The sequence below is a fragment of the Tinamus guttatus genome, unplaced genomic scaffold, assembly GCF_059628265.1.
Source record: "Tinamus guttatus ecotype Peru unplaced genomic scaffold, ASM5962826v1 Tinamus_guttatus_pri_ptg000402l, whole genome shotgun sequence".
NCBI classification, from domain to species: Eukaryota; Metazoa; Chordata; class Aves; order Tinamiformes; family Tinamidae; genus Tinamus; species Tinamus guttatus.
In genome coordinates, this window is record NW_028288936.1 from 954237 (window position 1) to 982007 (window position 27771).

Below are 27771 nucleotides of genomic sequence, written 5' to 3' on the forward strand. Positions count from 1 at the left end.
TTTTTACAGTTTCATATCTTGTACCTACCTTTAACCAACCTGAAATGTTGTAAAGCTATATATGGAAATCAGCCCATGCTAACACACATTTTAGTTTTCAAGAATTATAGGGTGGGTGGAACTAAAAAACAATTGGTATTTAGAGACTTTATCTGTGTTCTCTTTTATTTCTGTAGTGGCTTTATGTGACTGGCATAATTCTAGTGCTTTCCTATGCACTAGGGTTTTGATAACATTTACAGTCACAGAATCACAGAATGGAGATCATCTAGTCCCACCTCCCTGTTCAAGCAGGGACATGTAGAGCACGTGGCACAGGGTGGCATCCAGGCAGGTTTTGAAGATCTCCAAAGAAGGAGACTCCACACTCTCTGGGCAGCCTGTTCCAGTGCTCTGTCACCCTCACAGGAAAGAAGTTCTTCCTCACATGGAGGTGGAACTTCCTGTGTTTTAATTTGTACCCTTGTCCTGTCTTGGCCTCCGCCAAGAAGAGTTTGGCCCTCTTTACATTTTCCCCTCAGGTATTTGTACATATTGATCAGATCTCCTCTTAATCTTCTCTTCTCCAGGCTAAACAGGCCCAGCTCGCTTAGTCTTTCCTCATACAGTAGATGCTGCAGTCCCTTAATCATCTTTATTGCTCTATGATCATCTCTGTTGCTCTACAATCCAGTCCAGATAAGTATATATTACTGAAAGATATTGGAAAAAATACCCGGTAAAAGAGCTGCTCATGGTAAAGTTATCATTGAACATCCTCTTGATCACTGGAAGTGATGGCACCCCAGAACTGGGGCATGCACATATGAGTTCTATAATTACAAATATTTCTGCAACTACAGGATATGAGAATCTGAAAATTAAAATAATTGAAAAGTTAATGTTTCAAACGCTTTACTATTCTCAGTAAAAAGTTAGCTCTTTTAGCTGCTTCTCTTCTCTCCAACGCACTCTCATTTTAGACAGCAATATTTTCTTGTAAGTTATAGAAGTTACTTTGTAGCTCCTTTTTTGATCTGCTAAATAATTTAACATATTTAAACAACTTTTTATATTTCAAGGATACACAAATCTGCTATCTTTATGCCTCATGAGTAAATCCTACACAGGATACATGTACCAACGTAAAAAAGGGAAAAATAATTCTTCTAGTGTGAGTGAATTTCCTTTTTTTTTTTTGTTTTGTCATTTCAGCAGTCATACTTGAGGAGCTGTTAATTATTTCATGGTTATTTTGCAGATTAATGCTGTAAGTTTCATTCTGTCTTTGGCATCAGTCTATATGAAGAATAAGCATGAAAGAATGGTACAGTAAAGTTTATATGTTGGCCAACTCTGCTTTTTAGGTGTTTAATGATGGGCACAGACAGTGAATTATTACTAATTCAGCAAATTTCTTTTGATCCCTGAAATGAATCAAGATTTTTATTAATAAGAACTAGGGCAATCCCACTCTTCTTAATTATATTCACTAACTCACGATTGACATGTATTTACTGATAGCCTTTCCTTTAAGTACTATTTATGGATTATACATTTTTCATGGTTGGACCCATTTTCTTGTTTCTGAATAAAAAGCCAAAATAAGTTCATACCAACATTTCTATTTCCATATGTGCTGATCAAAATGCATATTCGTTATATCAGTTGGGGAGAATAAGACTAATGCTACTAAATTTTTTATGTGTGTGTATCCTTCATAAAAACTACAAAGTGGTAATAATAAATTCATGTTGGCTGACTGCACTTGATTTTTTTATTTGCTTCATTTGAAAAAAATCTGTTACGAGTCTCAAGGGTTGTAGAGATGCCTGTGTGGGGGATTGAATGGACTCTTAGATTTGTCATGTTTCCTGGGGAAGAGCAGATGAATAGGTCCACATACAAATGATGATATCTGAGGACTGTCAAGTAAAATCATAAAATGTGCACAGCAATAATTCAACTGCGCTTCTGAGGTTATCAGAAAAAACAATATCAATCAGTTTTCAGTGAAAGCATCAATTGTTTCTGTTGTGTTTCTCTTCTGAGTTCCAGCTTCTGATATGCTGACTTCACAGAAGTCATTTCAGTGTGTCTGCATTTCCCTGTCTCTAAAAGGTGTGATTAATATATTAGATCTTATTTGTGAAGGGCTTCAAGTTCTGTAATAAGATTGCGCTATACAAATATTTACTACTGAATATCTCTTTGTCAGAGGAAAATGGCTGAGGGGATAAGCAGTATCTGTAAAAAAAATCTTTTTGATTTTTTCATTGCAATTGATCAATCTATGAATCTTCTTAGAAGTGCAGTTACAAAGGAAATACATAAGGGACCAATATTTCTCGTTCGTGTTGCTGTGACTCATATCCAGTTCTCAGAGTCATGGTGCTGGGTTCGGAGTTGATTCTTGCATTGGCTGGCAGGAGCATTCTTCCATTTTGTTGCTTCCTGATAATGACTCTCAATTATCTCTTTTTTCAACCACGTTTATAGCTGCCTTTTACAGTAGTTTAATCTAGATTATATTAACAAGGATTCTTACAGGAATGTTATGTGAAACTGAATCATGGAACTTCTGCATCTGCAAGGCTTTCTATATTGCAGTAGAAAGATATTGTTGGTAGTTTTGTCTTTATTCTTCCTTTATAATCCAGTTGACATAAGTCACTCAGAGAGTCATATTTATAATAATAAAAATATGTTGACCAGGCCTACATTTTGAAAGGTTCATAAAGCATGATCCTAGTTATGGTAAAAGTGCAACCATGTTTTTCAAATGATCACTTCTTCTGACTGAGCCTCATGAATAATTTAAAAACTATGAAATGATAATAAGGAATGTGTGAGTTAATACATGACAACAGAAACAGTTATGCCTTTTATATTTTTTATCTCCAGCTTGCAGGATGACTGGAAGTCTTTGGAACTTGATATTATTTTAATGACTCTTTCTCCCCTCATCTATTTTAACAAATATACCTAAAAGGCTGTGTGGGAACTTGGTTGTAGTACAAGATAAGAGGACTGGGGTCAACCATGTTGTGTTACTATCTCCTTTAAGTTCTTTCAATACTCTTCTTATCACTTACTCTCGTCCTTGGTAAAAAAAAAAAAAATATAAAACACATGGAATGCCTTTGTTATGGCAAAGAGAGAGAAACACCATACAATGTGACATTGGTAGATTTAGTTTATTAAGTGGACCAAGGAAAGGATATGCTGTGTCAGCAAATGACACTATCACAGAGTATCATTTCAGATATTTTTCCCTTGTTGGATTTCAATCCATAGCCTGCACCAAGGCTGGTAGTTCTCAGGTCCTGTTTTTACTGTCTTGGTGGCCGTGCTGTCAACACACAGGCAGTTTGTGTTGTACCCAGCTCTTGGCCAAGGCAAGGCTGTGGTACTGCTCTCACCTTTTACACATAGCCTGCAAGGAGGAGATTTCAAGCACATACTTCATAATAAATACATTTGACAAGAGTTAGAGAGTGAATAAAAAATGCGGAGGAGAAAAGATGTCTTCTGCTCCCATGAGTACCAGTGTGAGTAGAATGTTTTTCTGTTTATTTTTCCGGATAACATTTTAGTAACTATTCAGAACATTTAAAAAGCCTTGCAATTCATTCTGAATTATATTAGTCCTGGCCTGCTATAGAAGCATTAGAAGATTGTCATGCTCTCGAGACTAGGTGCTTTACCTCATGATTCTTCTCACTGGCTTTTCTTTGCGAACTGTATGCAGTCTGCCAGTTAATCCTTGATTCTGCATAGCAGCACTGCTGTAAAGAAAACATTAATTATGAATCTAATGTGATTTTTCATTCCAGAAGCAGAAGTCATGCCTTTGTATTCAAAACAACTCATATAGTACATTCCAAAATTCCATCTCTATAGGTCAGATCAGCTGCATTTTACTTGTTATACTAAATCTACTTAAGTGCATGTAAGCTCTGGATAATTCTTGTGATCTGATGTAGGGACAGAAGTAGAAAACAAAATTTTTTCAGAACACTTTGTCTATTTACAAATAAATATAAAATCAATAAGTGTATGTATTTTCAGACCAGTGAAATTTAACATATATGTTGTTTCAACTACCAGTATTTCTTTATATATTTAGCATTCAAGTTATGTACCTCATGTCAGAAGACTTATTTATACTAATCTAGATATAATACCTACCAAACATATTAAAAAGTACACTCTTTACATATAAATTTACAAATATATCCATATCCCTATTTTTTTTTTAAGTGACCTGTTAGAGCTTTGAAAGAGGATATACTGTGGAAAAGCTGCACTTAGCCCTTCTCCAACCACTCTCCCATGTGTTTTGACATGGTTAGCTCTGATGGTAAAAATCTATAGCTGGTGTCTGGTAGTAGGAAAGCAGACAGAGGTCTGCTGATTTATTTGATTCCAGCTGCAGCTGTCTGAAGTTCTAAGATACAACTCAACTAAAATGACATTTTTTTTAAAAAAAAAAAAAAGGTCACTGTGCGGTTTTTAAAGTGAGTTCAGCATTTTACAGACATATGGAAACGTGAGGCCTTCCTCAAAGAGCTGGTAGTAAGAACACACAAAAGATACCAGCAAAAAATGAGAGAGGTGAAGGAAATGGAGAGAGCAAGCAGAGACGTGTGGTTTCCGTAAGTTCCTCACACTGTATCCTCTCGGTCAGGACTTAATAACCTGTTAGTTGGAGCTCATTTTGGGAGGATTTGGGGATTGCACAAGACTTTCTTATGAGATGTTTGGGTGGGAACAACGGTGGGAGGGTGGAGGAGAGACCCTCGCAGCCAGGGTGCCGGAGGGGGCGCATCTCAGGGGACATCAGTGGCAGATGTGAGGCCGGACAGATCTATATAAATAGATATGTTTTCCACTATGGCCTGTTATTTAGATTAGCCAGAGAGGGGAACAGAGTGAGGGCGTGAATGTGGCTTGTGCCTGTGCAAGTGCTGAGGGTTGTCCTGTGAGCCTGGCCAGGTCTGTCTGTACTGTGAGAAGAGCCGCAAGCGTCATGCCAGACCCAAGGTGGATGATTTGATCTCTTTTTTGTTTGACGTCTAGAGACCCAAGCCTTACACTCCTTAACTGTGGCTCTCCGTGGGAGGCTTAATTTGTCTTCTGTGCCTACATTTGGCTGGGGTTGCAGTTTTACCTCCATGATGTTTCTTTGCACAGTCTGCCAAGGTGTGAGACCTGAAATTACACCGATTTAGCCTAGAGTATGGATCTTATCATTATTGAAGCCAACAGTTGTTCCATGAAACAGAGTAAGTTTATGCCAGCAAATGAAAAAAGGAGAAAATTCTGTCAATTCCTATTGTTCTAAGTGAATAAAGCAGAAATGTGGGAGAGTTGTCTTAAATCTTAGCTTTACACACCATCCATGTGTAATTCCAAGCAGCTTAGTTAGGCTCACAGTGTTTCATGTTCTTTTACCTGAAAAGGCAACAGTTTTTCCTAAGCTTAATGGGGCATAGGTTTTTTGTTTGTTTGTCTTTAATTATTTAACTGTTTATGCAAATGGTAGTCATTGAACATATAATGTCTGTGGTAGCCTAACAGTTCAAGTAAATGGTTTAAGTTCATTACTGAATGCTGCCAGACAGGTAGAAAGACCAAATATTGAGAATCTTGCGATGTTCTGAGTTTTTGGATGTAATGAAAAATTCTGTACACATTCTAGGTTAAACTGTGTGGAAATATGAAGGAACTTGGAGTGAATGCCATCAGTGGCAAACACTGACGCAGGAACATTACTAGCTTCACATTGCAAATATTACAAATGCTTAATTTTAATGTTATATCATCTCTGACATGAGTTATCTAGTGAAACTAAACAAAGTTTTCAAATCAAATTTAGCTTTGCTGGATTGTGTTTGTAGTACAAGGATTTTTCTGCCACTAGGGTGAGAAATGAGAATTTTGCTGCCGTACATGTCAGGTTGAATTTAAAATGTCCTAGAAACTAAATATCCTTTATTTTCTGTGCTACACAACCCTGAGCATTCATACTGAATTACTGCAGGATTTACAGTTTTAGCAGACAAGTCTTAAGGAAACACATGATCTGTGCACCTGCCAAGCAGCAGTGACATCCCTCACAGTGAGAGTGAACTAGCTGCTACAGTCATCTTCATGCACTGTGCAGAGTTAATCCCATTGTAGGACTCTGTTGAGATTCAGTCTGTTTCCTATTTCAGTATGAAAAAGTATTTTAATTTCGATTTGGTCAAAGAAGGTTTATGAAGGATAATATCTCTTGAATACAGTTTTCCTATATTTCTCTCTGCTGAGAGAGATGCTTTTTGCTTTCATTTTTCTCTTCTAAAGAATCTATTTATGAAAGGTTTTATGAACATCCTCAGAGATCAAATTTTGCACAGTTAACATTTAATTAACAGACATTCCAAATGGAAAACAGGTTTCTGTCTAAAGACTTTTCAATTTGTATACAATTACTTTCTAAGACTTAAATCAAATGAACTCTGCATTTTTGCTTAGGAAGTCTAGGAATGGGACTTGAATACTGAGATTTGTAAGCTGAGATTCAGTTCAATTTTGACAAGTAAATATAGGTGCTGATATCTGTTTCAGCCAACAGAGGTGCAGTTAGTGCTATTAGTGAATCCTATTGAGCTGACAAAGAGTTCAAGTCAGTTGCCTAAACGTGGGTGTGTATTTGAGAAGACTTATATTATCCTACACACCGGAAGGCTGCAAGATAGGACTCAAATAGAGAAAGAGCTTCTTTCCTGTGAGGGTGACAGAGCCCTGGAACAGGCTGCCCAGAGAGGTTGTGGAGTCTCCTTCTCTGGAGATCTTACAAACCCACCTGGCTGCCACCCTGTGCCATGTGCTCTAAGTGTCCCTGCTGGAGCAGGGGGGTTGGACTAGATGATCTCTAGAGGTCCCTTCCAGCCTCAACCATTATATGAATCTGTGATTCTGTATAAATATCTGAGCTTTTAGCTAGCAAGCTATGCATTTGCATCTGTGCTAGTATTACAGCTTGCTATGGATTTGGAGGCACACTCCTCAGTTCCTCATTTTTCACATGAGCTAAAGCTTGTCCCACTTGAGGTACTGGTAATGACCACTCTTGTTTTCTCAACCAGGTACAGCCTCCTTGAAAGTTAGAGGGTTTCCTTCTGAGGAGTTCCTAACCCTTTGTGTACCTACTTTGCTTGGATGTTTCCTGGGCATTTGATTTTATGTATTCAAGTGTGTCTAAATATGTTTTATTCTTTTTTTTTTTTTTTTTTCTCAGTTCATTTACAGTACTCTTTACCTAAAGTACAAATACTTAATCTATAAATTCTGGACATCAAAAATGTACCTGTCTGTATGAGTTTAAAACACTAGATAGTGGCTGTTATAAAATCTAAGCTAGATATATTTAGCCTTACTGATGGCTCTGTGCCTTTTTGATTCTTTAACTCAAAACATTTCAAAAGAAAAATCTTGTGAAAAGCTTTAAAGATAGGCAGAGCACTATATCACTTTATTAAATCTGTTAGCAACTTAATGAAGTATATCAAAGGCTCAGTATGGAAGATTGTTCCATATTAATAGCATAGGTGTTGACTGAATTAACAAATTGACTGTATAAGTACTGGAAACACTTTAGCTTAGCTTGTTTTGATTAATTATGGGGTGTTTTGATTTATAATGTATTTTGATTTATAATAATTTATAATTGTCAAGAATGAATAATAAATAACATTTCAAATTCAGATATTTTTGACCTATGCATTATAATCTTGTATTTTAACTACAACATAATTTTAAATGATGGTATACAGCGGCTGTTGTATGATTTCTTTTCTCCTACATACTCCAGTGTCATTTTCATTGACTCTTGGTGCAGTGCAGAAATGAAAGAATTATTAGCTAATGCTTGTCACCTTCTAAGCTTAAGCATTTTCTTGAACTTAATACATGTGTAAAAAAAAAAAGAGTTCTGAATAGTGATTCACACCATTAAATTCCTCTTGAACTGCCATAAAAGGTTTGGCTGCTCATCTCCTTTCAAAGCAGAAAGTGTTCAGTGGCGTAATAGATTTTCTGTGATCTACAGTGACAGGTTTTATAGGTATTAAGCATCAGAAGGCTTTTCCTAGTTCTGCATTACAGGTATGATCACTTTAAGACCACTGAAAATGGTGAAATTGCTGAAGCTCTCATATGTGAACCTTCAGCAGTATTACAGCTCAGTGGTATTATGTTAAATGAGGAACCAAAGGCAGAGTGAACTCCAAGGAGATAATAAAAAGTAAGTGTATTATTTAGAGTCAGTAAATAGAAGCTAATTCTGAATTTTCCTCTGCAGTCCCATCAATAGTTGTGTTCTCGTATACAGCCATAAGGAATTTCAATAAGGTCACAATATATATGGGGCCATTATTGGAAAATACTCGGTTGTGACTTCTTGAAGTAAGAGTATAAAATAGAAAGGAAAGGTCTTAGTTCACAGCAAATCCTCCTGTGTCATGTTCATAGACTAATGAAATGTTGTGCAGCTGGGTAAGTATCAGAATAACTAGAAGCACTTAGAAGCTGTGATTATGTTTTTATGGCTTGCTTTAGTATCATACTGTACTCCACAAACAGTTCAGTTCAGTGGAGGAGCATTAGATTCACTCATCCGTTATAGTCGGATGGAGGAAAAAGTTAAACATTCCCTTGTTTAGTCTGCAGGATTTTATGCTTTGGGTCTGGTCTTAATCCCTTTGCAGCATATTTAGTCTCATGAGTTATTTCACTTTGTCTTAGTGCCTCAGAGAAAAAAAAAAAAAATCTTGTCCTTTATCATTAGACAGAGTATCTATAGAATAGGAAGATTAACTTGCTAAGGAAATTCTTTTAAAGAGAGCCTACACATATGTAGGTTGTAAATGAATTCTCCTTTTTTTCATGATTATAGTCCCATATTCTTACACCTTTTTTGAAGATCTTACTTGACATCAGCAGTAATCTGAAACCTTAGGCTAGAATAGTTTAAGGGTGAGATTTGAAAGGCCAGACTGTGAAAGAATCGATATATTTATGTAAACAAAACTTGCTGACAATGAAAGAAAGAAAAAAGAGAGAGAGAGGCTGTACCTTTATCATTCTTGTTGCTTCTAAATAATTCACTCTTTTCTGTGGTAAAATAGGATAATTTGCTTTCAACAGACACTGTTCTCTGTTCTCACTGTTCTCAAATGTAGATTGCATTTGACTTTGGAAATCAACCTCTACCAGGAAAGTGTGAAATTTTCACCACTTTTTGTTTGTTTGGTTGGTTTGTTTTTTGTTGTTTTTTTCCCCTTGTATGATGAAATACCATTTCTCTGACGATCAGATCTCAGTCTAGAGAGGGTTAAACTCCCTTGAGAAGGACCCCTCTGTATGTTCAGTGAAGCTCGTAACTATAACTTAAGCACCATTCCGTCACAGTGAAGCAGCAGTAATATCATGTCAGAAAAGAGTTTAATATATAATGAAATGCCCCACGGGTACTTCAGGGCAGTGCGTAGTCAACCACAGCATTAAGATTAACCATTTAGTCCAGAACAGGGAAGGCAATGGAGCATCTGGGTGACAGGCAGTTATCCCAGGTTTATGTATTGCAGAGAGCAGATTTGCTGGCAGCAGTTGTTTTTCTTTCTCTACAGCTCCTTCAGGAGGAGATGTGTTATAGGGAGGGCTGTGTGTGCGCTGGTGGTGGCTGCAGGGCGAGGGAGCAGGCCCAGGTGCGGCCTGCCTGCCTCAGGCGGGGAGCGCAGGCCGCCCTTGCGCTGAGGGCCGCTCTCGCTGCCGCTGTGGCAGGCAGCCCTCCGTGCAGCTGCGGAGCGCTTCCTGCAGCCTCCTGACACCACGGAGAGCTGCCGCGAAAAGTGTGCGGTGTGTAGGTCACGGAGGAGGTGTTTCCAACCTGCAGACAGCAGGCAGGGGCTTGTCTTCCCCTGAGCTGAACAGTCAACAGCAGATGTGGGTCATCTTGGCCATCATGCTCGGCAGGTCTCTCAGTCTGAACCCACAGCATGGGAACCAGAAAAGCGCAGAGTTGGGCATTTTCTTGAGATGCAGTGGAAATGTATATGCCAGCCTTACTGCTTTATGCAGGCACCTGCTTCACAGTCATATTTGAAGTATTCTATATACTGGTGCCTTAAATGTGCACATACTGTTCCTGGAAGCAAAAACAAGTCCTTAAAATGTCACTAACAATGTCTCTCTCTCCAGCATCAGTTGCTCAAAGCTAGTCACTTCTCCAATGATGCAGTGTTAGGTGCTCCAAGAACCCTTCAAAGTCGTACGGGAAGCTGGGGAGAGGCTTCACTGAGCAGATCTAGTCTGCTGGCTGCCAAGGGACTGACACAAGCTGAGCCGGAGGAGTAAGGTGACTAGAAAGGCTCTCAGCAATCAAAACAGAGGCAGTCAAACTCTTAATCACAAGCGAGTGCAGAGACAGAACTAAAATACCAAGCAAATCGAACTGCCAATGGGTACTCGATGTGCTAAGCAGCTACAGCGTCATTGGTGTATATGTGAACTAGCTATTAACCACTACTGCATTTTTTTTCTTGCCTTAAAAATTAATAATGAGAAAATTTGCTGACTTAAATGTAGCCATTCTTTATTGCCATTCTTCTCAACAGCAGTTGAGTTTTGTCTGTAGTAAAGAAGCCATGAGAGTTTTCACCAAAATATTCCAGAGGCTGCTTTTGCTACTGAAAAAAAAGCAGTTGAAGAAACTGTCTATAAAATGCAAAGGGTTTGGGGGGCAAAGTTTGATTTTGTTAAAAGTTGAACATATGTAAGACTGTAAGATACCTTCTTCTGCCAAGGACTAAGCAATAGATGGGGAAAAAGAGCAAAAAATGAGTTTGAAGTGTGCCATTCCTCTTTATAGTACGTAAAACATACAGAATCATCATCACGTGGTTATAGAAGGCTGTTATTTTTTACAGTGTAAATCTGTTAACTTACATGAGCTAATTATTGATTAAACAGGCTGTGTTTTGATTTAGGTTGGGTTTATATTAGGAACTGTGTCTGAGATTAAATCATAGCAAGAGCTGACATTTCATTAGGCTGTAATCTCTGAGCCATTCTTGTGTGAATTTTGGCCCACCTGAAAGACATTTTGCAAGACTAATCTTGGCACTCTGGAAGTAATATTGAACTTTCTACTGTCTTAGATTTTTTTTAAAAAAGCTTGGTTTTTATTTTATCTTTTTGTAGGAGCATCTGAATAAGTAACAGAAAATACATTCCTTCCAATAAGGACTGGACTATTTAAAAATGGATGGAACTTTTGATTTATAGCCGTGTGGGAGAAATTCTAAGGCATCAGGCTTCAGGTTCCATGGTATTATAGCAGATTTAATAGTTAAAAATACAAATATATTGTTTTTCTTGTCATAAAGTGCCTTAAGATTATTCAGGAAATGTGAAACAGAAAGGTTAGATCCACATGAAATATCAATCTAACTGAAGATAACTAAAGATAAATTTTACCAGATTTTGTTCCTTTTAGGATGAAATAGAAACAATTCAGTGATAAGTAAAATTCTGAGATGAGACTTCTTGTGATGCCCATCTCACTCTGATTTTTTTAGTACAGTAAAAAAAATCCAGATGTCTTTTCCTAACCAAAATACAGTTATTTACATTATTGATACAGATAACAATAAACAGCAGAAAAACTTGAGGGAATTGGTACAATGACATTAGTAGGAAAATCCAGAGTGAATATTTGTGACAAACTGAGGAATCACATAATTTAATTTACTGTCAGTCTGCCAAAATTAAAAAAACTACTTCTTTGTTTTATTTAGGAAACATTTCACTTTCTTTGTTTTTAAAGCCTCCTTCTCTGAGAGATTAGGAAATTCGGAGGAACTGTGAAGGAATATGAAAGTGTAGATTTTGGTAGATTAATTGAAATTCTGTTAACTCTGCACAAGAGAAAGGCAAAGCATCTCAGCATCCTGCAGGTGTTGGTTGTTTTAATGCACTTCGTTATGGTATTTTCTACTTCTAGGGTTCCCTTGATAACTGTGAATGTGTTTTCTTAGCATGGTATTTAGTACAGTTTTTTCTTTTTTAAAAAATTTTTGAAAAGAATTACTATCATGCAAGAGGCATGCCTTGAAAATGGTGAAAAAGATTCTAACTAGGATATTGTCAAGAATTAGCATACTGGCCAAACTGCAGTTTTAGTGCCATTGTTATGCCCGTGAACATAACAATGTTATGCCATAGACATAACATTGTTATGTCTGCTTTTTCCCGTGTATAAGGTAACTTTGAATGAGGTTAGAAAACTCAGCTTGTATTACTTAGTTTGCAATAGGTCCCGTTTGCCTTACGGTTTGTCATTAATAAGACGGGGTTTCTCCTCAGTAAGATTTCAGACAGCAAAGACAGGCTTCATCATGCCCAACCTTGGAGGATTATAGTGATAGTTGATAACCCCAGTTGCTGCCAGAGCTCCAGCTCCTGTCCCAGCCCCAGGTCCGGCCGCAGCTCCAGATGCCCCATTGCTCTGGAGGGCAGCCCCACGGCAGAGGCAGCCTCACGTGCTTGGAAGGGAGAGAACAGCCCTCCAAGGGGCAGATACTAGAAAGGCTTCTTTTGCATAACAATTTTATCAGTATTAATGAGATATTTCCAGATTAAGTAGGTAATACGGACTGTGAGACTTTTAGAACAATAATTTCCTGGCTCCTTAGAAATGCTGTTTTCTGTTTTGCCCATGGCAGGATTTTTTGTGTGATGCTAGACTGCCTTTATGTGGAGAAATAGATGCTTTTTAGGGTGTGATTCATCTTGAGGGATGCATGTAAAATTACTGGGATAAATCGTGTTATAGATGTTCCTGTCTCCCCATGCACCATAAAGCACATCTGAGTCATCCCAGGTCTCCCCGTTTGCGGATAAGTGCCCTCATCCAAGGCTGCAAGATCTCGACTTGCCGCCGTCTTCGCTTATGTTTTCCATGAATTTTGCTACTTTTCCACAGAGAGGCGCAGGCCGCCCTTCGGGCTCGCTCTTGCTCTGGTGCCTGGGACATTTGCTCTCACGTGGAGGATGCACATTTAGAGTCCTAGGCAGAGAAGAAAAATTGAGCCAGCTCCGGCTTCCTGGCTGAATGGTGGGTGCAAGGATTGCTTGACAACGTGAAGGATGAGCAGTGGCATTGTCGTCACCTCTGCAGCAGGGTTCTGAAAGAAAATAACCATCCCTGTGTAGTTTCCAGTCAGATCATTTCAGGCCCAATATGTCTGTTTATGCTTTTTTTCAGACTGTGTAAGAGGTTTAACCCATTAGAGCTATCTTTTCTTCATTAGTTCTCCATTCTAGGCATAGTGCAACTGATACACAGTGCCATATTTGCATAACCTTTCCTGGACTTCATTTGTAAGTACATCTCTTTTTCTTTATTCTTAATTTTTTGTCTCAGCCTCCATCCCATAAAGATGCATTCTTTTAATACCATATAATTTCTTAATATTAAAAAACAGTCTAATCTCTCTTTTTCCCTGTACTTGCAGAACTGTTCAAGTCATACAGTCAAAATCCTGTTCTAACATATTTCTCAAAGGTTTCTCCAGCTGATAGCCCTCTTCACTAGACTGCTGCTGGAAGTCTTGGTCCTCCTTGCTTCTGGTCTCTCCCACTCAATTTTGTGTTCACTGATGCAGACTGAAGTTATTAACAAGTACATATAATCCATGATACTCTTAAGGAAGATTAGAGCTGTATGGTAAATCTCTTTAGGCAAAGGGGTTTTAGAATGTATTTGTCACCTTGATAATGATGTATGTGCATGTGTGAGTTGCTGTTGTGTATTAAATACTCCCACTGCCCATATGCAGATAGAAAATGTAGCTGCTGCTGCTTACAGGAGAAGCTCAGCTCTCTGGTCTTACGATTAGGAAAGCCTGCTTTGTGCTTAGGTAAGGTTTTTAAGTCCTTCAAAACTAAAGCGGCACACAAAGCAGGGAGTGCAGATCAGTGTGAAAGCTCTTCTAATTCTTCCTGTGTAAAGTAAGAAGCTGATTCTCATTATACCTTTATAATATGCAAATTTTAAACATCAGGACAGTTTATGGTTCGAGTCTTAGCAAAGTTGGTAAAAGTTAGTGAGTGACTTAAGTCCTGCTATACCTATGGAGAAGGAAAAGCTTCATAATGAAGCTAGTGAAAAACATTAGCCATAGAGCTTTCTTATTCTTGAGAATGTAGATATTAATACTATCATTATTGATGAGATTTTACTTTAATGTTAAAGATAACGGGTTAATGGGCTTTTACTTTTTCTTGCCTTAAGCAGGAAAATTTGAGGGCATAAGATGAATTTGTGATATTGTGGATCTGTTAGCTTCAAAACACAGAAATGTGTGGAATTCAACAACAAAAATACCCTGCAGATTGGTTGTAATAGATGCTGGATTTATCTTTTACATGTTTTGAATTGTGGAGTCTTCTTTTTTCTTTCTGTTTAGTTCTCCCAACGTTTCTGTATTATTTCAGGTAATGGAAATTCACTGGGAAATGTTTAGTGTAATCAAAACTCGCTCACTTGGAGTTTTACTTAGCTTACCCACATTGACTATAAATATCTGATCCTGTGGAGAGACAGAAGTGCAGTGTTTTAACAAGCCACATAAAGAAAGCTACATATAAAATCAATAGAGAGGATAGCATGAACAATGATTATAATTGGTGCTTTCCATAATCCACTAATGCTTAGAAAGACCACCCTAATTAATACAGGCATTGCAAACTGCCATACTGTATATTGTACTACATCCATATGTGCTGTGCTAATGCCAGTTGTCTCCTTTGTATTCCAGGCTCTTTCTGCTTTGCGTCAATGACTGTGTCCTAAAAAGCTTGCGCAGCACATGCTGCGCTTGTTAGGAAATGTACTGTAAGGATTTTGTTAGTTCGGACAGAGCGGCGATTGAAAACAATAAATCTTAAATCCTATTGGATTTATGGACACACAGTTCCAGTGAAAAGCATATTTCAGTAAGAATCTATAAGAGGCTGAAAATGCATAGTTCAGACTGCTTGTATTTCATGCCTAGGAGCTAATGATTCAGCCTTGGATTTTGGAGATAATTTTCAGCAGATTTGGATAAAGGAAATACCACTGTATTCATAATAATTTTCTTATTTTTATTTTTTTCATCCTGATATATATGTATATGGTAAAAACTGCTGTCTAACTTTCTAAAGAAATAAAATGTAATGTATTCTAGCTCCAAATAGTAATTTACTTTTGCCAATTCCTTTCCTCCTTGCTTTGGTGAAAACGACTTTCAATATTTATCAAGAAATCCTCAGTGACTGCTGCTCGGCGGTATTTCAGAATAAGTCAGGATTTGTGGTTTTCTTTTCCTGAGTAATCTTTACTTGGAGGCATCAGGGACAACGATGGTTTTCTTAAGTGAAGTTTTATATGGGGCAGGTACACACGGGGCTCACCTGAGGTGAATTTTAGATTTGTTTCACAGTTAACAAGTATACTTAGCTGGAAGTACTCAGCATCTTACTGAACTAGGCAGAAAAGTGGATAGACAAGTAACCTTTCAGCACAACTGCAGCTAAGAAGAGAGATTTTTTGATGTGTTTGGCTGTGAAATGTGACTATTTCCAGCTCCTACAGAAACTGTAATTTAATGCCCAAGTCCTTACTTAAATTTTTCAGATGCTTCTGTCGTGACGTTTACATTTTGTGGAGTGTGGCATTGACGGAAGCAGCTAAGATGGCATTTTATATTCATTCTGTTTCCATAGATTCCATTACTAGAAGATAACTGTACAGACTATTTGTTTTAAATAATAGTGCTTTGTAAAAATATAGAAAATACCCCATTTTCTATCTAGGTAATATCATTTCAGTAACACAATTATTGTAAAAGCTATTAAGTAATAGGAGTCAAGCTGAAGCAATGGTTCCTCTCTAAGCAGCATATTGATGTCCAATTTTATTTTAAAAGTCAGTACGCACATTAGGAAATACATGAGCTGAAATTATAGATATCTGGTGCATTCAAATTCATAACAGTAAGGGCCTCTTCATAAGGCAGACTCGCAGCTGTAGTGGCCATGCTACCTGGATGTGCAAAGATTTATAAAACCTAATCAAATATTTCAGCAAACTTCTTGGGCAAGACATATTAGATATCATGAGCTTTCCGACTTTCAAGTGGCAAATCCAAGATGGTCGTCTAGGATCTTTCTGTAGTCAGTATTAAATATATTTATATATATATATATAATATATATATATATATATATATATAATATTTTCAGAGTATTTTCATTCCATTCTTTTAGAGATTTGTTTTGGAATGGGGTGAACTGTCAGTGGGGTATTCCTCTAAAAAGGGAGGAGATCAGAGTTACTTTCCAATTTTTGTAAGGATAAATGAGATAAAAACACGCCCTTTGACCAAGATATTCCTGTCATTGATACTAAAATTTGGAATCTGTACTGTCCTGAGAAGTTGCCTCTAGCACAAATAACTGCTAGTTTTCCAACTTTTTTTTTTCCCCTCTTTGGCACTTAGAGCTATAGCAACATTTTTAGGCAAAATAAACTTTCATAGCCATGTGGAATTTGATGATAAACTAGTAATTGAAGAGGTTATTTTTTAAAGTGAGGAGTTCAGAGGATTTGCATTTCAAGTGAATTGCAACACAAGACCGTGCCGCTGCTCCACACGAAGTCCCCGCAGCTTGGAAGCAGCACAGACTTGTTGGATAGACAAGAACTATGTAAAAACAGCATGAACTCTGTACCAGTCTCTTACATTGTGGAGTAGTTTCTGTGTTCCAGCCCCTCAGGCTAGAGTAGAGCAAGAGAATGACTGAGTGATAAGTATATTAGCAAAGCGGATTTCTGCGATTTTTGGCCAAAGCAGGTGCAAAATCTGAGCAGAGAAACTGCTGGCATTTCAAATTTTAAGTTAGTTTTTGTTTTATAATGAAAGACATAGGAAAAGGGAAGTACAGAATTGTAAATGGAACATCTTGGTGGAATATTCAGGAGAAGTTTCTGTTTTACATCATGGAAGCGGAGTGAGACTGCAGATTTCTAATGTGTGAATATACACAGTCAATATTTCAGTGTCAAAGGAGATGTTCTGGTTATGGTAAGAACTGGAGTGCGTAACAAAGATTTCTTTCTTTTTTTTAATTGCACACTCCCCAGTGTAATCAAATTCCATGGAGATGGAGTGCTCTTTCAGTTTTTGCCTTGGAGATAAAGCTGCTTTATGTTTGTAATACGATGTCTGTCCTTACTTGTCTCACCTTACTTGAATGCAGACATCAGCCTAAAGCCAGCAGGGACTTCTACATGCTGTTTGTCCTGCTGTTGCAGATTGCCAGGTACTATAACAACTTTCCAAAAGCTTCCACCTGAGTTCTCATAATGTCATCTTTTTCATGGTTTCAGAATGTCATCCATATTCCTCTTTAGATTCCAGCTCTTAACACTTACCTTCCTCTTAGCTTCCATTAGTGTCTTTGTTCCTGTTACTTCTTACTCTCGGTTTCACCTCTTACCACTCTTTTACAGGAGAGTCTAGGCTCTTTTCCTGTCTTTTACTCATCATTTCTTCTTTCTTTTGGTCAGAAGAACTTCTTTTTTTCTTGTCTGGCACGTGTGTGTGTTTTGTATTTTCTTCAGATTGCAGACTGCTTTTAAACAAAGGACACTACTAGTCAAGTAGTAAATAAATATATTTGCCTGGAAGAAGCAAGAATTTGCTTTTTAATGACCGCAGAAAAACTCCATACAGGTTGTTATTTTGGAAGATGCTCTGTCTTTGCATGCTTGAATCTTATCTTTATGATCCATGGAAAATCTTTGCTAGGGAATATTTGCATGAAGACTTCCCTCTGCACTATGGGTTCTTCTATACAGGAAGTATATATTCCATATTCTATACAGCAAATATTCTGCAATGCTTACACTAGGAAATTCCAAACAGGAACTTAATTTTCCAGCATGGTAATTACTATAAATGTATATTTTGAAATGAGTTACTCGGAACTACCTGTGAGTTCGCATCTTTCCCATCCTTTGAGCTGTCAGTCCACACATTAAAACGTTATCAAATAAGCATTTTGCCTTTATATCTTGCAAGTGACTACATTACATTCAGAGCAGGAGGGGGGCATCCTGGGAACCTTTTTAGCTATGATTTGTGAATTGTTTACTTCAGATTTTGAGTTGTGGAATTCTCTCATTGGCTACATTTCATAAATTGTATCTATCCAGTTTCCTGATCCTGTTTTTAACTGGAGCTTCATTTGTGTGACCTTCAAAACATCACTGAGGTTTATGTGGCGTGACATTGGTCTATGGCATTATTAATGATTCATTCCCTATTTATATTTTAAATATTCATGACAGCATCTGTTTTCATAGTGCTTATTGCATTAGCAGACCCTAGACCACCGTGACTCAGAAAGGAAAGAGAAAATGTGATGCTGTCTTCACCTCTCTTACACCTCCTTTGCTGGGCATCATCAGGAAGCTAATGCTGTGAAGGGTAAAGGAGTGTTTTAACATTCCCTTACGACTTTGTTGCTGTTTAGCTGCCGTGCATCTCTTCGCAAGAGCTCCCAGGTGAGGCAGGGATAACGCGGCTCCTGGATCACGAGCAGGCCCATGGGCACCTGCTACTGGACAAAGCATGATGAAGGAAGTAGAAACCACACTCACCGCCTTCTTAGCTGAGTGCTTTAGTACTTGATTCATAAAACAGTCCTGCAATTTCACTGCAAAAACAGGGAAAGCGGGGAGATATGGAAGTCTCTGCTCTGTGCTCTGTGTAATACGGAGTATAGAGAGTTACTCTGAACTCACCAGAGGAGGCTCCTACATTGTTTCACAACCAGGGCTTGCTTCCCTTCTTAGGAGCAGAGGCATCAGCCTTATTTGGGAAGACAGGACTAGGCAAGGCACTAGTGTGAATATTATTCATGTTTAATAGTACAGCTGCAGTCTGGACTGTTTTCAAATCCCATATGTCCAAGATGCAAAGAGGGGCTCTGTGATTCAGGTACCTGCCCATTTGACCAGTTAAATTGCGACACTGGTCAACCTTGTTGGGCAAATTTAGGCTGTATTTGCTTATAAGTACCCAGACAATAAAGCTGAATTGTCATTTTAAGTGATTTGTGTGCCCTTTCTAGATAAAAGTAACTACTAGAAATTATTAGGAACAAATCTAGCTACTGTGCAAGCCTTGCAGTAACATCGTGATACAGTTTTTTACTTGTAACTGGGGGAGAGGTTGTTTTCAGGATGTTTTGATCCTGGAACTCCCATCAGAATTTCTTCACCAGCGGGAAGAATCACCCTCATCAAAAAGTCCTCATCACCAAATCCCTGGGTTATCACTTCTCCAGTATCGGGCCTGTGCTGAGCAAATTTGAGCTGAATTGTTAAATCAAGATGTTGGTGTGTTGAAAATGTTGCAGTTTGAAAGCCGCAGTGGTAGTGGTGGTGGGGGGGGAAGGAGATATCAAAAAAAAAAGTATCGGATTCACAAACAGTCTGTGGACTGTAGGTCCGATCGCCTTCCTAGGAGCGAATCGAGTTCCCAAATAGTGTGATCCACTATAAGCTCGACCCTGGCAGTATCGGATTCACGAACAGTCCGTGGACCGTAGGTCCGATTGCCTTCCTAGGAGCGAATCGAGTTCCCAAATAGCGTGATCCACTATAAGCTTGACCCTGGCAGTATCGGATTCACGAACAGTCCGTGGACCGTAGGTCCGATCGCCTTCCTAGGAGCGAATCGAGTTCCCAAATAGCGTGATCCACTATAAGCTCGACCCTGGCAGTATCGGATTCACGAACAGTCCGTGGACCGTAGGTCCGATCGCCTTCCTAGGAGCGAATCGAGTTCCCAAATAGTGTGATCCACTATAAGCTCGACCCTGGCAGTATCGGATTCACGAACAGTCCGTGGACCGTAGGTCCGATCGCCTTCCTAAGAGCGAATCGAGTTCCCAAATAGTGTCACCAACTATAAGCTCGACTCTGGCAGTATCGGATTCACGAACAGTCTGTCAACTGTAGGTCCGATCGCCTCCCCCCAAACAAGTAGTCGAGTTCACAAACAGTATGATTTATTCAAATGCAACATTTACAAAGCAGGTTTCGGATGTCAGTACAGGAAATTCTCTACTAGAGCGTGGGATTTTTAGCTAGCTCTGATGTACAAATGTGCAATCATCACTCACCCCAGAAGATGGGAGAGGGCTCTCAGTCTCGAGTCTCCTCAGGCAGCGTCCCAGCGCGAGGGGAGGGAAGGGGGATCAGCCTGTCGACTGACCCAGGAGTTACGATGGTTTCTTCCCCTCCAACTTTTCATCCTTAGTTCACCTTTTATACTTTTCTTTACATTCAGGTGGAGCTTGAGTGACTAGAGTCATACTTAATATTGTTATTGATTGGTGAAAAAGTTTCTCGCTTTCATTTAAAGGTACAGTCAACCGAAAATCTAGAGCGCATGCTCAGTGAGGGGTGGTCGTACCTCGGAGGCGGGTAACTTTTGGGATGGAGGTACGGTTTTCACGTTATAATGAGCAAAGTTCAAGCAAAGTTCATCATTTGCCACCTTTGCTGGCTCAGCACCGGACTTGTTATCGTATATCTCTCATTAGACAGCCACTGTGCAGCTTATCAGCAGCCCAGCACAGGGAGTGCAACAGAGTTTGGCCGCGGAGCCTTCACCCTGCTCCATCCTCCGTTACTCCCTTTTGCAGCTGCGAGGAGGGCAGATTACGTTGCCCAGGGAACCGTGGAGGAGCAGAGTCCGTGCATACCAACCATCCTGGAAGTGGCAACTGTGTAGCACCCCAAGCAGGCCTCTGTAATGCCAGAGCTGTGTTAGGCCCTAGTTTCCCTCTCAGTTCCTGCTTTCAAACAATTCTTCCACAAACACTCCTTCCACACTATCCACCCCGTGACTATAGTCACTCAAGCTTCACATGAAGTTGTTTAGGTGTTAATATTACATGCCCTAAACATGATGCAGTTAAGCGAGTGATTGCACATTGGTACATTAGATGTGGGAAGTTACAGGAAAGGCAGGGAGTCTAGTTCTACAAGAATACATATATATACAGAAAATATTGCAGTTACAGTAGTAAGTAATGCTTATAACAAACTTTGTATCCACCCCGTGACTCCAGTTACCATTGTATATCGAAATTTAGTCTCAAATTAGAGTCTTAGTACTTGGGACATCAATAGGGTCATCCACCTGTAAAGGGGTATAAGCGGTGAACTGAATCATCTTTATGTTAATAGCTTTCATTATAGTAGATTTTACACAGGATATTGCTATACTTAGGATAATTATCATCACAATGAACATCACCACATATTCTATCAAACTTTGGATCCAACCAGTGACACCAAATCCAAACCAACTAAACACCTTCGCCAGCCAGGTAGTGTTCATTGATTCCCGGAGTTCATGGGTGTCTTTCGCCACCTGTCGTATCTTCTCTAATTGGATATCCAGGTCCTGTGTAACATTAGGGATATAAATGCAGCAGTCGGTACTGGAGAGGTTTAGGTAGCCACAAAGTCCATTTTGGCGTAACAGCATCAAGTCCAGTGCCATCCGGTTCTGAAGAGTCATTTTTGATGTGGCTTGTAGTTGTTGATTGAGCAACTGTATACTAGTATCGGTGGCATTAGCTAATTTTTCTACTTGATAGGCTAGCTTACTTAACCATAATCGCGTTTGCACAGTAGCACGACCAAATCCAAAAAATCCTTCCATTCCCCAGGCTATGCGGGTGGCTGCTCCTGGGTCCTGCCACCCTTCTACATGTCCTGACAGTTCTATTTTTGCCCGTTTTGCTCGAGCCATCCAGTGGGGTCGGAGGGGAGTCCTCCTCCACATGGGGCACAATGTTGGAAGGCCCAAGGTACACTGGAGTTCAGGTAATCCAGCCCATAAGGAGGTATACATATTGCCATCACTGCAGGCCCAGATCAAACCAGCCGGAGCGTCACCAGAAGCTATACGGCAATCATTACGAGGCACAAAGTCTTCACTTACTGATTTATATTTTATGCTGTGATTATGGCACAGACAGCCTATTTTTAGGGAAATGTAAACTGGCCAATAGTGTCTGACCCAATCGTGTTGTTCCCAATTGGAGCAATTTATCACATTTTGGCAATACCACAACGCTGACTTGTTTGATACTGAGCCAAAGGAAAATCCTGGGTCAAATGGTGTAAAACCCCTGAAGTCACGGAATTCTCCAAACCAAGAGCAATCTAATTTATGTTTATGTTGAGGGGGACAATCTTGCCCTCTCTTCCACTGTATACACCAGGATGCATTTATAGGTTGACTATATTGCAGAGTGGCGGTTGCTCGTCCCCAAGGTTTTAAATCTGTTGCTCCCCATAAAACCCAGTCACAGGGAAGAGTTGCAGTATTATTGTCTTCATAATAAGTGCAAATTGTCTTATCAATGGTAGAAAAATTAAATGGCTGACTAAACTGCACAGCAACTCGCTCTCTCTTTGGAGAATAAGGATTCACTATATGGAGAGTACCTGGTGTACTCCATAACCTCAGCAAGCTCCCTGCTATGTCAGTGGGAAGGATACCCATAGGAAGGGGGTCTTCTACAGATTTGGGTAGAGGCAAGCAAGCGGTAATACTAGATTCATTGAGAGCAGTTGCAAACCCCTTTATTAAAGTTAGGGCTAAGTTATCCTTCAAACCATGGGTGGCAGAGTCAGGGACGGATAAGGTTTGTGCGTTGTCACTATGAGTATCTCCTTGATTCCAGTGCACTAAACATATCAAGCCAAAGCATATCTTCCCAACACAAGTTGGAAATATCATATTTGCTAACCCTATCTACAGCTCTATAACCCTATTACAAATATCTGATTTACAAATATCAAAAAACAACACTATGCAGGAAACTAACAATCCCGATGGATACTCAAGATCAGTATAGGAGAGTCCTTGGTTCCAGGTACAATTGTCCAGCATTCCGGGTTTTTGACATCCTGGAAAACAAAAGGAAGAATGCTCGGTCTCTGCCTTGACCGGCACAAATTGGATTGTTATTGATTTTGAAGCATAAACAAGCAATTATATTTGGTCAGAAGTCGGGAATGATCCACCGACTGCTTATGCGGTGTATCTTCCCACTAGCATCAGTGGCTTCCCAGGCACATAGTCCTCGAGGTTTAGCCAAAATTAAAGGGACAACACCAATAGAGGGCAATTTTGCCATCACGGGCTGTCCCACCTGCATTTGAATAGGTGTATGCTTTTGTGACTCTGAGGGCTCTGATAAGGTGGGAGCAGGTGGTCCTGTGGGACAGAAAGCTTGTATTTTGGGGCTTCCATAAGTTCCCCATCTGTTATTTACTGTGTAGACTGCTTGGGATAGCCGCAGATCCCAGTTAGGCTGTGACACTTTTGCATGTTTCTTAATCATGCCATTGACTCTTTCCACTATACCATTAGCTTGGGGATAATAGGGAGTGTGAAACACCCATTTTATTCCTTCTTGTTTTGCCCAATCTTGCACTACAGTAGCAGTGAAGTGACTGCCATTATCACTTTGTATGCACTCTGGTGCTGGGAGGCTACTAAACCAGTCCTGCAGGGTTTTCACAGTATTCTCACCAGTGGCTGCACTTACTGCCGTAGCCATGGTTAGTCTGGATACTACTTCCACACCTACCACGATATATTTTCGACCACGAGCAGGTCGTAATGGTCCTACATAATCGATTTGCCAGGTGCTCCATAAGACTTTGTTTCTTTGAATGTGCTGAGGGGGAGCTTGATTAGGATGATTCATTTTCAGTCGGAGTTGGCATTGAGGGCAAGCTGATATGATTTCACTAACTAATGCTACTGACACAGGCCATCCCCGTGCCACACATTCGTGATATAGATCATTTTTCCCCGAATGTCCCCTTTTTACATGCAACCATTCGATTAGCCTTTGCCACTCATCTCCTTCAGCAGCTACTGTTTGCACTTGCGCTAACCTATCGACTTCCTCATTCCACTTAGTTGCGGGTGCACTAGTTTTTGCATGTGCCTTTACCCATCCTATTTCTAAAGGTCGGTGTCTGCTTACTTCCAAAAGTCTCTGCCAGTCACTTGTCCTCCACACTGGTACACGATTTACCTCCCAATTATTTGCTTCCCATTGACATATCCATTCTGTTGCTCCCTTAAATGTGGCATAGGAATCAGTATAAATTACCTCAGCTCCATTTTCCACAGCTAACAGCAGGGCTCGGAGTTCCCCGACCTGGGCGCTACCGTCACCCTCCTCAGTTACTGACCGTCCTGAGCTTATTTCCAGGGCTGCTGCCTTATAATTCCACCCCGTGCTTGTTCTTCGGGCAGAGGCATCAGTAAACCACACTCCGTCCTTTTTAGAGGATACAGTGAATTCTGGAGCTACCTTAATAGGTGAAGGCTTATAAGGAAGACATAATGTTGTAATGTCTGAGCTTACTGGCTGTTGTAATTTGGAGGTCTTAGTTGGTCCTTCTTTTAGTGCTAGCAAGTGGCTTATTCCTTCTAGATAAGCATACCATTTGCGGATCGTTCCCTTCTGTGCGACACCTTCAGGAGGGGGGGCGCCTTTAAGAATAGGACTTAACAATGGAAAAGGCCCCTGAACGATGATATCCTGTGAGGTTCGTAGTTTTTCTGCCTCTTTCACTGCCCGAACTAAGGAGAGAAGTCCCTTTTCCCACTCAGAATAACGCTGCTCTGTCTCTTTAAAGGAGGTAGACGAGAAAAGCAGGGGTCGCGAAGGACCTGAAGCTCCTTTTTGAAAGATGCCGCAATAGGAGGCATGTTCAGAGAAACCCCATTCAGCCCGAAAAGGGTCCACTGGATTTAGGGGGCCTAACCTCTGATTGATAACTAATTCATCCTTTAGGGTTTTAACAGCTTCTGCATGGATCGGAGTCCAATCCCACGGTTTGTTCTTTCTCAGCAAATCATACAGAGGACGGGCAATTACAGAGAACCCAGGAACATGTTTCCTCCAATATCCTAGTGTTCCCATTAGTTGTTGTAGTTCCTTCTTGTTTTGGGGTAGGCGTCCCTTTTCGATCTCTGTTAATGTATCGTCGGGCACAGCTACAGCTCCTGATACCCACAAAGCCCCCAGGAATTTAACTTCTTGTGCTGGACCTTGACATTTGGATGGTGGTACCTCCATGTCATGGTCTGTTAATAATTGCCAAACAGTTTGAGCAGTTTCTCGTACACATTCTTTGTTGTTTCCACCTATTAGTATATCATCTATATATTGATAAATGCATATTTCAGGGGGTTTCTTTACTGTGGCTAGAAGCTTTGCGAGCGCATTATGTGCAATAGTGGGTGAGTGTTTATATCCCTGTGGCAATCGATTAAAGGTGTATTGTACACCATCCCATGTAAATGCAAACTGTGGCTTATCTTTATCTTCTAAGGGTACCATAAAGAACATATCTTTGATATCTAGGGTGGCCATCCAGGGGTGTGCAGCTGATCGTATAGCCATGACAATCTCAGCTATGCTAGGGACTGCCGCTGTTAGTGGGCCGGTGTTATGATTAAGTTTTCGATAATCAATTGTCATTCTCCACTTGCCATCTGGCTTCTTGACAGGCCACACCGGGGAGTTATACGGAGAATGTGTTCGGCCAATTATGCCTCGCTTTTCTAAGTCCACAATTACTTCAGTTATTCCCTTCTTTGCAGCTGCAGGCAAAGGGTACTGGGGAACATTGGTCACATGAGATGGGGGCAGGGCATGTGTTACTTCCAGCACTCCTACCGTTATGCTTTCCTGCTCCTTTCCTCCAAAATTCCAAACACTACCATTAGGCAGATACCATCGCTTTCCTCTAAGCACATCGTATCCTAGAATGTTCCCAGGGTGTGAACTTAGTACCACATCCACAGCTGTCATCCTCTTTTCCCCAGGCAACCATAATTGTGTCCTAGCAAGTGGGCATTTTTCTTTAGCACCTGTTACTCCACTAATTACAATATATTTTTGAGAGGGTTTAATTCCTAATGATTCTGCTTGCAACTTGTTCAGAACACTAATTTGTGCTCCAGTATCAATCAAAAATTCTAGACTAAGTTTTTTTGGACCAACAGGAATTGATATATAGGGTTCTTTGTTTTTGGACCATTGAAAAATATGTATCATGCGGGTTGGGCGGCCCGAATCCCAATCCGCATTGCTTAGTTTTTTGATCTCCTAAACTCTTCACTTAGAGGAGCAAAGGGATTGTTTGTTCTGTCAGAGGCGGGGGCAGAGGGGGAGTTCTTGTCTTGTCTGCTTGGAGGAGGAGATTCAGTTGCTCTGCGTTCCAGGATTTCAACCAATTTTCTGATGCAGCTAGTGGATTGCCCCTGCAGCATAGCGCGGGGCACTCCTAAAGCTAATGCTTGTCGCCATAAATCGTTACGCAGAGGGCTGTTAATTTGATTTACTGATGTCGGCAGACCCTGAAAGGGTTCCAGTTCATGTTTTGGGTATGGTCGACCCTCCAATTTTCTCGTGTGAAATACCTTCCTACCTCTCCCTGATTGTTCTGATAGAGGCTCAAGGTCTGACCATGCCATCTCTCGTCCATAACTCACCATGTCATGTAACAGCTCTGCCCAAGTAGGAACGTGTGCTGGGGGGGCGTGAAGGTTCTGATCATTATGCTGTTGGGCCCGAATGACCCTTTCCTTTAAATTTTGCATATATATCTTTGCTGTGTCAGGCAGACCCTTAATAAGGGGCCTTAGGTGAACTGGGTCTACCGGAGCCATTAACGGAACATCAAAGCGTCCTCGGTCATACATTGCCTGAATACAAGCAGCTTTCTGCATCGCCTCTGATAAGTCAGACAGTCCCCTAACTTTGATTATTAGTGGCTCGCCTCTTTCTCTGGGGTCTATTCCCCCTGCCCAGTAAGCAACTCGAGCAGTAATAGATCGATTATCATCTGGGAACCCCTCATCTAGAAACACTCCTGGTCCCCAGAAGCCTAAAGATTCTTCTCTGTCTAACAATATTCTGTCGCCACCTGAAAGGGAAACTCTCCACAAGTATTCAGTTTCGGTTTCCCCAGGCTTTCTTGAAAATTTAGTCTGCAGTTCTCCTAATTCTGAACCTGAATAAGGAGTAGTCCGAACTGTGGTGCGGGGATTCCGACCTCTGGGACCTTCAGATGTTTCGGTCTTTATCAGCGGCCGAACAGCCACTAATTCTGAGGATTCTTCTTGTATCTCTTTATCTGGATCTCCCCATATGTCCCCGTCCCAGTCCTCAGGCTCAGTGTTAGTAATTAACTTTCTGATTTGCCGCATATTAGGGGGTCGGGGTGCCTGCATCAGCATTGTTTCAATTCGCTGCTCCAGTAACTGGGTACGTCTCTTTTCCTTCTCTAATTCATACTGCAAATGTTGAATTTCTGAATTCTTACTTTGATAATCTAATTTCAATTTCTGAAATATTTTATAGTCCTTCTGCGCCTGAATTAAGCAACCGCCCAGAATAGCACAAATAACACCCTTGCCTCTGCCGTCCTTAAACTTAGCATGGCATTCCTCCATTCTTTGCAAAACCTTTTCAGGATCTGACCAATTATCTCTGGCCCAATCTTCCCCACCTTCTGAGGGACCACATTTCTGTCTCCGTAGGAATTCCTTTATCGACATCCTGCCGACT

General features: G+C 40.2%; 2 protein-coding genes across 2 annotated transcripts in view; one reads left to right on the forward strand and one right to left on the reverse strand.

Moving 5' to 3' along the window:
• The window catches only part of EYS (EGF-like photoreceptor maintenance factor), a 636352-nt gene that overhangs the window by 356598 nt on the left and 251983 nt on the right, over positions 1-27771 (forward strand). The window lies entirely within an intron of this gene.
• LOC148593384 (uncharacterized) lies at positions 9651-27440 on the reverse strand. The gene is made up of 2 exons (XM_088531217.1): positions 26727-27440; positions 9651-9866 (listed from the first exon to the last, which is right to left on the reverse strand). The coding sequence occupies exons 1-2, from the start codon at positions 27438-27440 to the stop codon at positions 9651-9653; spliced, it is 930 nt and encodes a 309-aa protein (XP_088387343.1).

Coding starts and splice junctions, on each gene's coding strand:
- LOC148593384 (XM_088531217.1), bottom strand. CDS start 27,440: ATGCTGATGCAGGCACCCCGACCCCCTAATATGCGGCAAATCAGAAAG. Junction 9,867..26,726: donor TTCACGCCCCCCCAGCACAC/GTTCCTACTTGG, acceptor TTTTCGCGGCAG/CTCTCCGTGGTGTCAGGAGG.